At 40.6% G+C, this 14226-nt stretch overlaps 1 protein-coding gene across 1 annotated transcript in view; it reads right to left on the minus strand.

Annotated features, from left to right (window-relative positions):
• The window catches only part of asic4a (acid-sensing (proton-gated) ion channel family member 4a), an 87656-nt gene extending 74187 nt beyond the window's left edge, over window positions 1–13469 (minus strand). Inside the window, exon 1 of the mRNA XM_028591542.1 lies at window positions 12894–13469. Within this exon, the coding sequence (XP_028447343.1) occupies window positions 12894–13469 (576 nt within the window). The remainder of the gene's footprint in view (window positions 1–12893) is intronic.
• Between the last annotated feature and the right edge of the window lie 757 nt (window positions 13470–14226).

The raw sequence follows: 14226 nt of genomic DNA on the forward strand, positions 1-14226 counted from the left end.
TCGTAACATAATCATGCCAACTACATCTATTGATCTGTTCGCAGTACACTTCCACTGGAGCAGCCAAATGGTATCCTTAGGTGAAGCTCTCACCAAGAGAGATATGATGACACCAATTAGATATACACTGATATTCAAATAGACAATGGATTTATGTGGCATGGGCGACAGTCTCATACTTGGCTTACGGTGAAGCTTGGTAATTCATCCAGTTGTCGCCCTGTCCCAGAAGTCCCTCAATGTCATGCTAATTAATTATTTATGATTACCTAAACGCACTAATTAATTGTCAGTTCAAGGGCATGCTTTTATCCAAGACATATTCAATCTGTCTCTGGGGATCCCTTTCATCATAGTATACATACCAATTATTTATTAATATCCTGCTAATTCTTTGTAGAGTAGACATGGTGAAGGTCAGAGAGGAAGAAAAAAGCCCTGATTTGTGAGTGAAGCCCACTGACATTTATCCCTTCCCGTGGACTTTCCAGATCTGTTTAGAAAGATGCTGTTACCCCCTTTCCTTATTCTCAAAGTGAATGTCAAGGACAGGCGTAAACAGCGATGCCATACCTCATTACTGGTCATATTTTTCTAAGGAGATGCCCTTATCACTGTGTATATTATTAAATGGATGAGACTGCAATTTTGAAACAATCTGTCATTTTTTTCCCTTCCAAGTTCCTGGGGGGTTGTTTAATGGCTGAGCTATTTGTCTTTTCCAGCCATGATGCATGTTATATGCTTTTCATCTTGTTGTAAGATCAGACAATCACATTTCGAGTGGGTCTAATTATAGCAGCCTCCCATGAGTTGGCATTAAACTACAGAAGCACACAGACATCTGGTATTCAAATAATTGGCACAATTAGAAAGGGTCCGTGGCATTTTACAGATGTTCCTGTGCACTGTTTAAAATGTGTCAGGACACCCATTAGCTGGTTCTGAGATGAGACCCGAAGTGCAAGAAACTGAAACTAAGAATTCAAACCTCGAAACTTCAAATGCATACGTTTGGTATTAAGGGCACCTCAAATGTCACATCTTAAAGATCTTAAAATGTAGCAAAAAAAAGAGATTAAAGTTTAATCACAGTTTACTCATTGTTAAATTAGTGTTAGAGGAGAGATGTTTTGTGCCACAAAGTGCACATTTATCTTTCCAATAATTTGGTGCAACACTGCTTAAACATTCATAACATTGACTGTTACCTTTATGTAAACACATCACTATGAGAACAGATTTCCCAGCATACACACAGTGGCTCTGGCTGCTACTGTATAATAAGTAAATAGTTTAGATGTATCAATGTACGCAGTAGTCTTTACATCATAGTGCAATCAGCAAATTATGTTATATTGACAGATCAAAACAGTGTTGGCTAGAATACTACCTGAAAATGAAACAGCAACACAGCTCCCAGAGATGGTTAAAAAGGTTGGTTTTATTCTACTATTCTGCTTTGCACCTATGTGTCTCATAAATATAAGCCTTTTATGTGGTCTAAGTACAATCTAGGACAGTGGGCTATTAATGGCTAAGGGACTCCTCTCCTGGGGCAACAATGTTAATCGGAGCAATAGGTCTCCTTCCTGCTGGATCAATGTCAGGACAAATTTCAGATTGCTTTCCTGATGTGCGCCAAGTTATCTGTGATTCAACGTTAATAGGTTATTGAACGGAGCCAGCATTTAGGGAGCAGGGCCGTATTTCACGTTATTGACAATCAAATGCACACAACTTTCTCATTAGCATGCATTAGGAAAACACGGAATTAATCTTGACAACACCATTGGGGAACATGACTAGAGTTACACGCTTGTTTAAACAACATGCCTAACAGTGGCTTGGTATCACGTGAGGAGGGGAGATGAGGAATGTAGGTAAATACAGCCTGACAGACGTTACACTGGACAAAACTGTGTTAGCTGAAGGAGAAGTACAAATGAAGAAAAAAAGGGATGAGCAGAGACAACATTGTATTTTGCCTTAAAATAAATTAAACATTGCATTATACATGTATAATGACAAAGCAATCCACAATGCCATCTTTAGCTTTGCAAGAGCTCAGTGCAGCATGGCTTTGCTAACTGTCATTTTGGATAAAAGCAGGATTTTAAGCATGAATGCCACTTCAAAGATTTGTAGGGCATAAATCTAGTATCTCTTTTATGCAGGGCAAAAGAGGCCTAGCTGTTTCACATTTATAAGACCAACACATTGGTATACAAGTTAAAGAATACCATGCAATGCATAGTCATCCATGATTGTCATTCTTTACAATTAAACTAAAGTGCACGCACGCACGCACGCACACACACACACACACACACACACACACACACACACACACACACACACACACACACACACACACACACACACACACACACACACACACACACACACACACACACACACAGTAATGCATTTGCTCAGACAATTCCTAACCAAAATGCAGCGCTTGGATGACAACATGAGTGGTGGCAATTCAAACGGGCTGTGCTAAATCAGATGACATTTCACTGCACCTGAAGGTCAAGTGTTTTGTCAACATTGACAGGGCCTGATGACGAAGCTGCCAACATCAGTTGAAAGATTTACAGTCCACAAACAAGACGTGGACATAACACATTTGAGAGGAAGGGAGGTTACCAATGTTGGTTAAAAAGGTAGAGTTACAATGAACGTTTGCATGAAGAGTGATACAATATCTATATTAGGGAGTGTTGTGCACTGTATTTCAGACCTGTGTCCAATTGTAAAATGTGAAACAATAAAGAAAGAGCAAATTCATTAATGTAAAGATAGGCAGAAAGTAAAAGGGAAAAGGGTAAAGCGAGAATAGACGCATATAATAGACGCATATAATAGAAGCAACAACAATCACAAAATCATTTTTATATTGAAATTTTAAATTGCAATCTTAATTAAAACATAATTGTCTAACCACGCTGTTGCAAGCAGAAATTTAAGTCAATAACCGATGAAAAAAAAAAGAACTACAGCTATAGCTACCGTATTTTCCGGACTATAAGTCGCACTTTTTTTCCTACTTTGGCTGGTCCTGCGACTTATAGTCAGGTGCGACTTATATATCAAAATATATATAATTTAACATGTTTTTACATGTTAATTCATACTGAAAACATTACCGTCTACAGCCGCGAGAGGGCGCTCTAGGCTTGTGACAACTAGAACGCTCCTCCTAAAGACAACGGAGAAAGAAAAGAGATAACAAACTGCAGGTAGTAAAATATGCAGCCGAAAACGGTAATCGAGCAGCAGAAAGAAAGTTTGAAATGAGGGAGAAACTTATGAGGGAGACTGGCGAAAAGGTGACTCTTACTGCAATGAAGAAAACAAAGAAAGCTAATCGGCTAATCGTGGGCTGAAAGCAAGATGGCCAGAGCTGGAGGAACGAGTCGGGAGGGGCTCGTTCACGGTGCAGTTACGTCTCCACGCCTTTTAATACCTCCGTGCTCCACGCCCTGGTAGCTAGTTGTTCTGTGTGCTATTGTATAGTTCAATAACTGTTAATGTGTTACGTTAACATACCGGACACCTACCGTATTCAGCGTATTGTTCTGTGTGCTATTGTGTAGTTGAATAACTTGTATTTATATTCTAAATAAATGCGACTTATAGTCCGGTGCGACTTATATATGTTTTTTTCCTCTTCATGACGCATTTTTTGACTGATGCGACTTATACTTCGGGGCGACTTATAGTCCGAAAAATACGGTAAGTGACTTTAATTCTTACTGAAACAACAAAAAAGACATCTTGGCTGTCGTCTGGTTAATACTCCAGGGGAAATTTAATTAACACTTGCAAAAGATGGTTTTGTCGTGGAAGACCTATCATTTTGATTGAGTGAGTGGGTTGTGTCTTTTTGCTGTTCGAAAAAGATACTAACTAGGGCTGTCAAATGATGAATTTTTTTTAATCGCGATTAATCGCTGAATTTCTATAGTTAATCGCGATTAATCATGTGTTAAACTTGACTTTAAGATTTGTATTTGTTATTATTTATTTACTGTAAACAAAAGAAAAATGTTTATTGTTAAGGCCATGGTCAAAATTAAAGATTTAATAATAACGTAATAACTATAACAATAACTTATTTCACCAGTAAATTGCTGTTGAACGACAAAAACAACCACCAGATGGGAAAAGGGTATTTTACAATTACTGTGAATGCACCACGAGGCTACCTGTTTTAAGTGAACGCACCGTCTGTGTTGTTTAATTTCGACAACGGCAGCTGCTGCGCTGCAGAGCAGACTGTTACGTCCTGGTGTTGGAATCCTCTACAGTGAAATACAGTCACACTTTACAATGTTTAACGTTAGCAGTCAGCATTTTAACCGTGTTTAATCCAGCTGCTAGCTAAAGGTAGGCTAATGTTACATGCTGTCAGGTGTAGTGTAAAGTCAGGCACCGAAATGAGGGACCGAAATTTTCGTTCTTATTCGGTCTCGTTACTACCGTTTAGGTTGGCACATTTCGGTACCCAACCCTACTTACCAATATAGTCAATATAGTGTGCAGTAACTTCTAAATAATTTTGATTACTCACTGACGTCCAGTGATCACCGGTTGATGAGACAGCGTTTGCACTTTGGTTTCAATAACAGGTCGGCGAGTAGCACTCTCCAAAACAGTGCTTTGCCTGAGCCCACTAGCATTAACCTGAGTCATGTTAACTGTACTATGCTTAGCTCGTAGGTGGTAGCTCAAGCTTGACGTGCTTCGGTGATATTTTAATTCGGCTTTACACAATGTGCCTATGGCTTTCGACTTGTCTGCGAGCTGTCCGGGAGTTTTGGAAAACAAAAAGCGCCATTCAGAATTGTGTTGCTGCTGCATTTCTCCATCATGCCTGCAGACTGCAGCAGTAGGACGTGTTACGAGGAAGTATGACAGCTTGATGATAAGTAAAGGTGCGGCAAAGGGTCAAAATAGTAGCCTGTTAGGCACGAAGTAAAGCCGAGTGAAGTGAAAATAAATTAATAAATGGCGGCATGCGATTAAAAAAAAATCAATGCGTTATGCTTTGCCCTTAATCGCAACGCGATTAACACATTAATGCTGACAGCCCTAATACTAACATATAGTAAATACTGAAAACTACATTGTTTATGTAGGCCTCATGTTATTTTAAATGAGTAGCTAGCAGCTAGCTCGAGTTGACGAGTGTAACGGACAGCTGCTAATAGTATTATAATAGCAAAAAAGGGAAAGTAAATTTGAAATTGCTTTGAAATATGTTTTCTGCTATTGATTCCTCTTAGCTTTACAAAACAGTATAAAAACATAACCAGGGTCCCTCCTCAAAAAAATTGCCTCAATGTTGGCCAGCGGGAGTGATATTAGGAGGGCAATAACTTGAATTATTCATGGCATATTGTTCCATAAGCTTGGTGTACATTATTAAGTAATATAAAATGTCAGGTATTTTCAGTCGGTATTAACATTACAGTGGAGAAAGAAATGTGTTTGGTGCACTTGCTGCTGACCTAACCTCGAAGCCATGTGACAAACCATTGCACGCATCTCCCAAGAAGAAGCCACAGGGTATGCCAAATGTCATCATACAAGAAGGCCTGTCCAGGTGGTTTACACCACAACATCATATAGACTCACAAAATATCGCACCTGTCATGACACCATAGTGTTTATGTACTTCAGTTCAATCCTTGTTTGCATAACTATAGCCAACAGTAATGTAGCCATAGAGGGAAAAAGAGACAGGAAAGGGATGTTCAAAAGCTTGTTTGCTATACAGTTTGTGGGGTAACAAACTCAAAAAAGTGGCACAGGCAAGTGTGTGACATGAGACATAATTCAGAATAAGGGCCAAGTGTCCAGCCAAGCGGACAGACGAGGCTTTCATGTTCAGACTATGCCCGGGGTAAATATTCACTATGACATTTGTGCTGTTTGCTATTTCCATGGGCTGAATTGTAGCCGAAAGACATTTTCATCCAAGTCACACTGCCCATGGTTTCTACATTTTAAATCTGTTTGGTATGGGGACACCAAACAATAGATTGTAAGGTGTTCATGGTGTTTTTGCAATAAAGAGGTGATATGACACAGCCTCACCCTCAAAGTTCAGTATTCTGAGCTTTTGACCACATCTATTTGAGTTTTGAGTTTCTGCCTTATTTTAGTCAGAAAAATGTATTCTAGTTTAGTTTTACCTCAATTTGGAATTAAACAAGTTACAACAAATTTGCACACCACTCATTATCATGGCTTCACTTAATCTGGTAGACATCCTTGATTTAACATACAGTATAACGTCACCACAGCTGCTTCTCTCTCTTGTATTCTGCAGACTGTTCAGACCACAGTAGCTGTATTGAAGCATGAGGTTACATTGTTGGATTAACCGCATTTATCTTGTTCATGCTAGTTCTGGTATTGTTAGCTATCCTTTGGCATTTCACCCCAAGCATGATGTAACACATCTTTATAGAGAAAATTGAGGTGTGTTTTTAGTTTTTTCTCGTTTTCCCTTTTAGTTCAAATTCACAAATGGCTGCCAGAAGACATTAAGCACTTAAGTGTGATACTTTCTGGTATGAACTCAAAATGATCCCACACACTGCTCTCTCATTTGAAACCTCTAAATTGGTGGCTCAAATCTATGATCTCAAACGTACACTCCTTCTGTCATACATATTGGAAATTTCTTCTGTTCAGTTGGACAGTTGGCATTTAAAATAATAAAAAACTAATGAAAATTAAAAGATTTTAATTTTGTATCAGTTGTTTGTACTATTGTAACCTTTCAGTTTTCATAATTATTTTGAACATGCTTTACTGTTAATAAACAAAATGGATTTCTAAATTTTAAGTATAGTTTTCATTAACAAAAACATCTCTATTGCATTGAACCGAATTACATTGTAAGGTAAGGTGTCTCTAATATTTTGTCCACCTCCTGCATGTGCTATCTCTCCCAAAGTAATTAAACCGTACCAGCAAGGGGAATGAAGAAGCATGAACCCATTATGTGGTGGTGGCCTAAAAGCAAGCTTGGTTAATTTTTCAGAGGAATTTCCGCTAATGTATTCAGAGACTGGGAAACATGACAAAATAAAAAGCTCACATTGGCAGCTAAGAAGAAAAGTGTGCATCTAAAGTGTGCTCAGCCAAAGGCTTTCATTATCATAGTTAGCGTGTACTGTGAATGCTATTCATCATCAATGTATATTGTAAAAAAAACAACTTATTGTGACAGAATGAAGTTTAAGTCTTTTTTTTTGAGAAAAATGCATACTCACTACTAAAATCATGTATTAGCTTTAATCAAACAGAGATTGTCTTTTCCTAAATACACTGATATTGTTAATTAATTCTTTTTTAAACGATCCAGGGGATTGATACCGGTATTGGGGGCAGTGCTGTGAGTCATGTTGAGATGTATTAGTTTGATAATTAAACTGGTAATATCAGACTTAACTTGGAAATGCCACAACAATGTATTAGCCCTGTTAATGTGGAGAACATGTGCCATATGGAAATCAAGAAAGGAGAAATCTAACATACACATATTTACCCCACGGCCCTGCAACATGTAGGCCCATGGTTTCCGTCATTCAAATTCATTACTCTTTGAGTTGGTTACATTTCTGAGTATTCCTTTCACGCTCCATCAAAATTCCCTCTTGCTCTTTATTAGGTGAATCCTAATTCAGATGGTTTTGGGGCACTTCAACATCAATCAACTGCATATGAAAAACTTCGATTTTGACTTTTCGATCTGACTTCCAATTTGATTTCACTTTATCAAAACGTTCATTCCACCCCATCCCCACACAGTCAAAGCTGTGAGTCATCTTGTGTTGCTCGATAATTTCAGCACCCTTTAGGGAAAAGGTAGACAGTGTATATTGATTGATTTGGGCTGGATATATGCTAAAACAAACAGATATCTTGTTCTAAAGATCAAATTCTTCACCAACTCTGGTGGCATTAACAAATGCAGCTGAGACTATAGGCCCAAAACATAGGCACAAGATAATTAGTCACACCAAGCTTGGAGAAGGAAGGGCAGGGAAGCAATCTGACTGAAGGATGTATTGATCCTGCAGAGAGGGAGGGGCACCCAGTCTAGAGTCATGATCAATCTTGCGAGCCAACTCTCTCAATCTGTGATGAAACCTGTGTTTATATGGGGAAGCATTCTATCTACACTATACACACTCTAAATACACATGTCCGTGTGTGTGTGTGTGTGTGTGTGTGTGTGTAGCCACATTAACACTACCAACAGCTTGGTGTATGACTTGTCAGAAAGAGACAAATGTCAGTGTGAGTAAAAGACTCCCAGGGGTTAGAGGAGGGGGTGGGGGGCTTAGCAGTACCACAACATCGGAAGCCTTTATCGTTGAGTTAAAAGCCATCCCTGAGCTGGAGATTCTTCCCATCAAACCGAGCGCTTCAAACCGTGGCACAGTGAGGTTTTAAAACCGGCTCAGGGAGTGATGGAAAAGGTAAATCTTCTCAAATATAAACTGTTTGCATATTGGTGTTACCCAGTGGCTGGTCACAGGTGGGTTTCATCTGATTAGACAGTGGTGATGCATATCAGGAGGTGCAGCCGACCAATTGCAATGCAATTCATCTTCCTCTGATAGGAGGAGGAGAAGGTGGGGAAGGAGTGCAGTGGGAATGAAGTGGGTTGCAAAAGCAGCAGTCTTCCCTTTGGCCTCGAAAGATATGGGATCAATGTTCAGATATTTCTTTTTGCATTTCACAAGAAGGGTCAAATTAAGAGGAAAAGGCAGCGTGTGTAGTTGTTTGTTTCTGGGTTTTAGGGGGTGTAATAAAGCTCAGTGTTGGCCTCCAGGGTTGGGTGTGTGGATCAGATATCAGACAGCATGCTAAGCTGCAGGGACACCCACAGCAGTGGAACTGTAGACGGCTAATTGACAGGCTGTTGGAGACGAAGCTGGTCCACATAGCAAGTCACTTTCACGCTCCCACACTCCTCACTCTCCACCAGGGGGAAGGCGGGTGGCTTGGCGAGACGCGAGAGAGTGGTGTGTGTAGGCTGTTAAGGGGTGTGTGTGCGGACCCATTAGGGAGGTGGATGTCACTCTCAGTCATCTGTACATGTAGACAGCTCATTCACACACACACACACACACACACACACACACACACACACACACACACACACACACACACACACACACACACACACACACACACACACACACACACACAACTGAGAATTAAATCCTGTTGTGCATGGGAGTCTTTGCCAGACTCACAGACAACATCAGAGTCAAGGCATCTATTTCTTGTGGCTACAGGGTCAATCACACTCATGTATCTTTTTACAAATGCTTGAAAACCACCCAATGAGTAAGAGACCAACCAGTGGTGCAATCTTGAACCTGAAAGTTAAAAATAAAATTTGTGGACGGCTTCAGCACGACAGGAAAATACTAACCTTGTTTTCATGTTGTAGGTCTGGTGACTCATCTCCGTATGCTTGCACCTCAAAGTACTGTACATTGCTGATACAAACCCTATAGGAAAAATTCACACACCCCACACTCGAATGCTGCCCTACTCTATGTGCAGCCTTCTAGGTTTAAGTGCACGCTGTACCCACGGCTCGTATATTTCCTTTTCCTATTTGGTTTTTTTACATGTTTTTCCTCTGCTCACAATATCTTTTTTTCTGATGGACAACACAAGGGCAGTACACTCATTGAGATCAACTCACAATGTCTCTTTTGTGCAATTTGTTTGTCTGTTTTGATGTTTGTGTCCTCTGATGTGTTGACTTTGCACTTTTGAGCTACTTGCAAATTTTTTTCCAATGCAGGTTACACTGCAAATGGCTAATAAAGTGAATCTGAATCTGAATCTGATTTGTTCACAGTATTGATTCAAATTAATTTGGTTTAAAATTTCATCCAAGTATGAAGGATAGGACGAGTGAGGGGTGGTTGAACATCATCTATGGCTTACACTATTAAACTTTCAATTATCTATAAAACACACAATAGGGGCTTCAGTCAAAGTGATGACAGACTGCAGGTGGAGAGCTCCTCAGTGTTGTCCCCGTTAACCCAGGATTTTATAGCTCGCCTCGCATGCCACCCTATAGCGGTTTAGTTATCTCCATGAATATATGCAGAAGCGATCTGTCCTTGCTGAGAGCAAAATCTGATAATGCAGCAGCAAACACAGCTGAGAGTCAGAGCAAACTAATTCAGAGCTCTGTTTAAAAAAAGCCAAAGGGCTCACTGCTCATCTCTGCGACAGCACAACACAATAGATGAACAATTATTCAGAGTTAGACTGGAAGAAAAATAATCTATTTATTCATGGCTTGTTGAATCAGCTTTATCTTCTGTGATTAATCCAAGTCAATAATGTAATCTTTAATTATAAAGAATGGCCTTATTACCTACGTCAAATAATCACACCGGTCCACGATACAGGAAAGGGGCAAACACATTTCTCTGTTTGAGCCCTGAGATTTGTATTTATTTAAATCTTCTGAACAGTGAAAGCACAGAAGCTTAATTAATGATTTCCTGTCATAAACTAATAACGTAAAATAGAGATAGGATAGTTGATAGGATTTTAAGTATTTTAAAGCACACATTTGAGGCAGTGTGTTTTGCCTAAATTAACCATTCAAATGCAATGGTGAACTCAATTATGAGCAATTACTTGAAATTCTTTGCAAGATAAAACAAAATGCTAACCAGATGTCTATTGCTTTTTACATTAGAAGCTGAAATGTCAGAAAATATTTCAAATATATTTCATCATGCAATTTTCCCAAAAGCCCCAAATCCATGTTGCTATTACCAAAATGAAACATCTGGAGCTTACAGAATGATCAATCGAGAGGAAAACACATTACAAGAAGCGGGTCCTGAAGGATGGCCCCATGAGAGGACGAATAATGACCGATGCAGGCAGGAGACTTTTGTATGTGTGTGTATGTGGCTTTGTACACGCTTGCATGTGATTAATAGGACACCAACTGTAATACTGGCTGCCTTGCTGTAACAAATGATGTGCAATTTATAGTTACAAAATACACACTTGACAAACAAAAACAGAGGAGTGAATGCGTGTGACTGAATTTGCACTCTTACATTCTGCTCTCCTGCCTGGTCCCACAGCTCCCAGTTCTTCCACTCTATGCACGGTTTTGTTTCCCACCAGGACTCGGAGTAGGTGATTTGTAATGCTTGGAGGCAGCAAGTAGCCTGTAACAAATCTAACTGACAGCCCCTGAAAATGCAGATCACATCGCCGACAGAGAGGAAACAGCAGCTTCGGGAACCTTTAACAGGATCTTAATCTGTGATGAAGTCACCCAGTGTCCAAAGAGAGGAATAGGACGCTTCATAGACTGACATGGGACAGAAATTTCCTGGATGTCAGAATTGTCTGCTAATTAATGTACTCAGGGAGGACAGAGTGTCAAAGTGTCAGAGGACATCGCCATCAAATGTGCTAGAAGCACATTATAAACTTTTTGAGGCATGTTGTGGTTTCAGAGTGAATTTCATCAAACTTTTCGGCTTCCCCAAGGAGCATGACATTTTCTTTTCCCTGATAGAACTGAGATTTGTTTTTGGAGGGGGACCCATTGTCATGGCACAGTTCATTTTACATCTCCATGTAAGGGGCTGCCTTAAACACAACAAAGTAAAATAAAAAAAACTCAATATATTGTTACAGAAACTGACTGAAAAGCAGTGAAATGTCATTATTTCTTTGCTGTAATTTGGCACATCAGAGGTAATGTAGTGCCATCCCTGTGATAAGACGGAATCTTTAGGTCTCAGGAAGGTGAGCATTTCAATGTTAAACATACCCTATTAAGACTTGACACCTGCACTTTATCATCACTAAAGCAATTGCATATTCCTATTCCTGCAGGAGAGATGGGGAAATCCATCTCGAGCAAGGACAGTGCCTTTAATAAATAGTGCACAGAACACAGGCACAAACTCTCCCTCTTTCACCTGATCCCCCTCTCTCTCGCACACACGCACACACACTTTATCTCTCATGGAAACTGTTTCATTCCTTTTAGTCAATCTGGCTAATGCAAAAATCATGTATGTCTGTCTTTAAATATTTAATCCTAACAGCAAGATTGAAATACAACGTTGAAGAAGCATTACTCCTTCCCTCCTGAAAGGTACAAGAGCTCAGAGAGAGAGAGAGAGAGAGAGAGAGAGAGAGAGAGAGAGAGAGAGAGAGAGAGAGAGAGAGAGAGAGAGAGAGCAGAAAGCAGCTGCTCTCCAATGTCAGAAAGAGAGCGGGGGAAGGACAGGGAGAGATGGAAAAGAGAGGAGACTCGGCTATTTTCGATGACAATTTTATTGCCATGCACTCTCAGCTACTGGAGTTGGAGGCAGCATTAAAGCACAGTTTGCCTTGGAAAAGTACACAACCACATACGACAGCTCTCGGTTTCTCTTCGGGAGCAGCCTTTGTTCTTTGACATAATAGATTCGGGTACAAGCTGAAACACACGGCTGAAGAGAAGCACTGTTGCTGCTTGGAACTTAGTGAGAAGAAATACAGCTCAACAACTGAGCCAAAGTCATGAATCTTGCAAGCAGAAATATATCGTGGGAACCAAATGGCCCCTAGAGATGAGTACATACATGCCTTTGCCTTAAAGTATTTATTTTGCTTTCATGCTTATAAGTAGTTTCGCATGAACAAGACAAGTCTATTTGTTGTTTCCTAAAATGTGAAAATGTTACTTTTACTGAACTTGTTTTATACAAAAAGCTTTGATAAAGCCAATAAATCACGAGGAAGTAAAGTAATAAGATAAGAGTCCGACAGAGACAGAAGTTTGAGAAACTTTCACTCACCACAGAGAAGTCCTCGACTGAACAGTTCTGTCCACTGAAATTGCAGCTCATGAGCATCTCTTCTAACTGATGTCCTGTCCTGTTGAAGATGTCCTGCATGTCAGGGGCAGGATACATCAAATCAGTAGGTCTGTGCCCATCCTTGTTTTTGGGGGGCAGACCTGTTAAGTTAGCCAGGTGGTAGATGTCGGCATCGGTGAGCGCGGAGAAGCGAAAGCGGTTGATGTTGCAGATGGTCACAGCAGGGAAAACCATCTCTGGGGTCGCCTCTTCATTCAGAGCTGTGACATGAGGGTGCTCCAGGTAAGAGATAGCACACTTAGCTGCGTGGTATAGAAACAGCACCAGTGAAGTCAAAAAGGCAAGAGCCCAGAGAGTCTGCCGGATGCCCAGGCGACCAGAGACAAAGATGTGGTTAATCCCATGAAGAGAGCAGGAGTTAGCAAACCCGGCCAAGTCCTTAACCGGAGGTGTGCAGCTCTCCTCAATCAGGCTCTCCTTGTCCCCATCCTGCTTGCTTTTTTGCTTCTCATCCTCCTCTGCAAATTTGATTTTGCAAACAAATTCGATAGGCATGGGGGCAGCCAGGTCTGCGTTTTGGTTTTGTTTTTGATGGCAGCTATCAGCCCTGGATCACTTCCCTCCTTCTTCCTTGGCTTTTTGTCCTCTGAGCAGAAAACAACTCCAGAAAGAGAAAAAGACAGGAGAGAGTTTGTTGCTGCTGCTGCTGCCGTTGCTGCCTCTGCTGTGACTGATAGTGCTGCCGCTGCTTCTGCCGCCACGGCTCCTAGTGACTAGAGCGCTGCTGCTGCTGTGCTGCTACTGCTCTGAACGCTTGTCTCACTACTTGATCAGCTCACAGTCTCGCTTATCAGCAGTAATACAACTGTCAAATAAAATAAAAAAAACACCCTTGCACACTGCCTCAGACCCACAGATGAAAATGCAGCATTTTCAGTCAGACTGAAATAGGCACAGGGTACTTAATAATTCATGAGAAGGTAACATTGTGATTATTTCCTCCTCACTGGCGCGAGCCGCAACTTCCCCCTGGTCATCCCAGCGCTTCCCGCAGAAAGCCCCCGTCCTGTTTAATCTGCTTGTTTGGACACGCTTCCACTTCTTGACCTGAATAAAGTTGGTGTCAAAGGTTGTTCAGCCAAACATCCGGTGTTTGATGTGCATCGCAGGGGGTCATCGCTTTTTAATGCCACCCTCAATAAGGTCTCTGGAACATGCCTAATTGAAACAATAATGAGGAGTGCGAGAAATGGAATTGAGCACAAACTCCTGGCAATCAATCTTGTCTTTGCAACAAAAAAGTAAAAGACTA

This window comes from Perca flavescens, chromosome 11, assembly GCF_004354835.1.
Source record: "Perca flavescens isolate YP-PL-M2 chromosome 11, PFLA_1.0, whole genome shotgun sequence".
Classification (NCBI taxonomy): domain Eukaryota; kingdom Metazoa; phylum Chordata; class Actinopteri; order Perciformes; family Percidae; genus Perca; species Perca flavescens.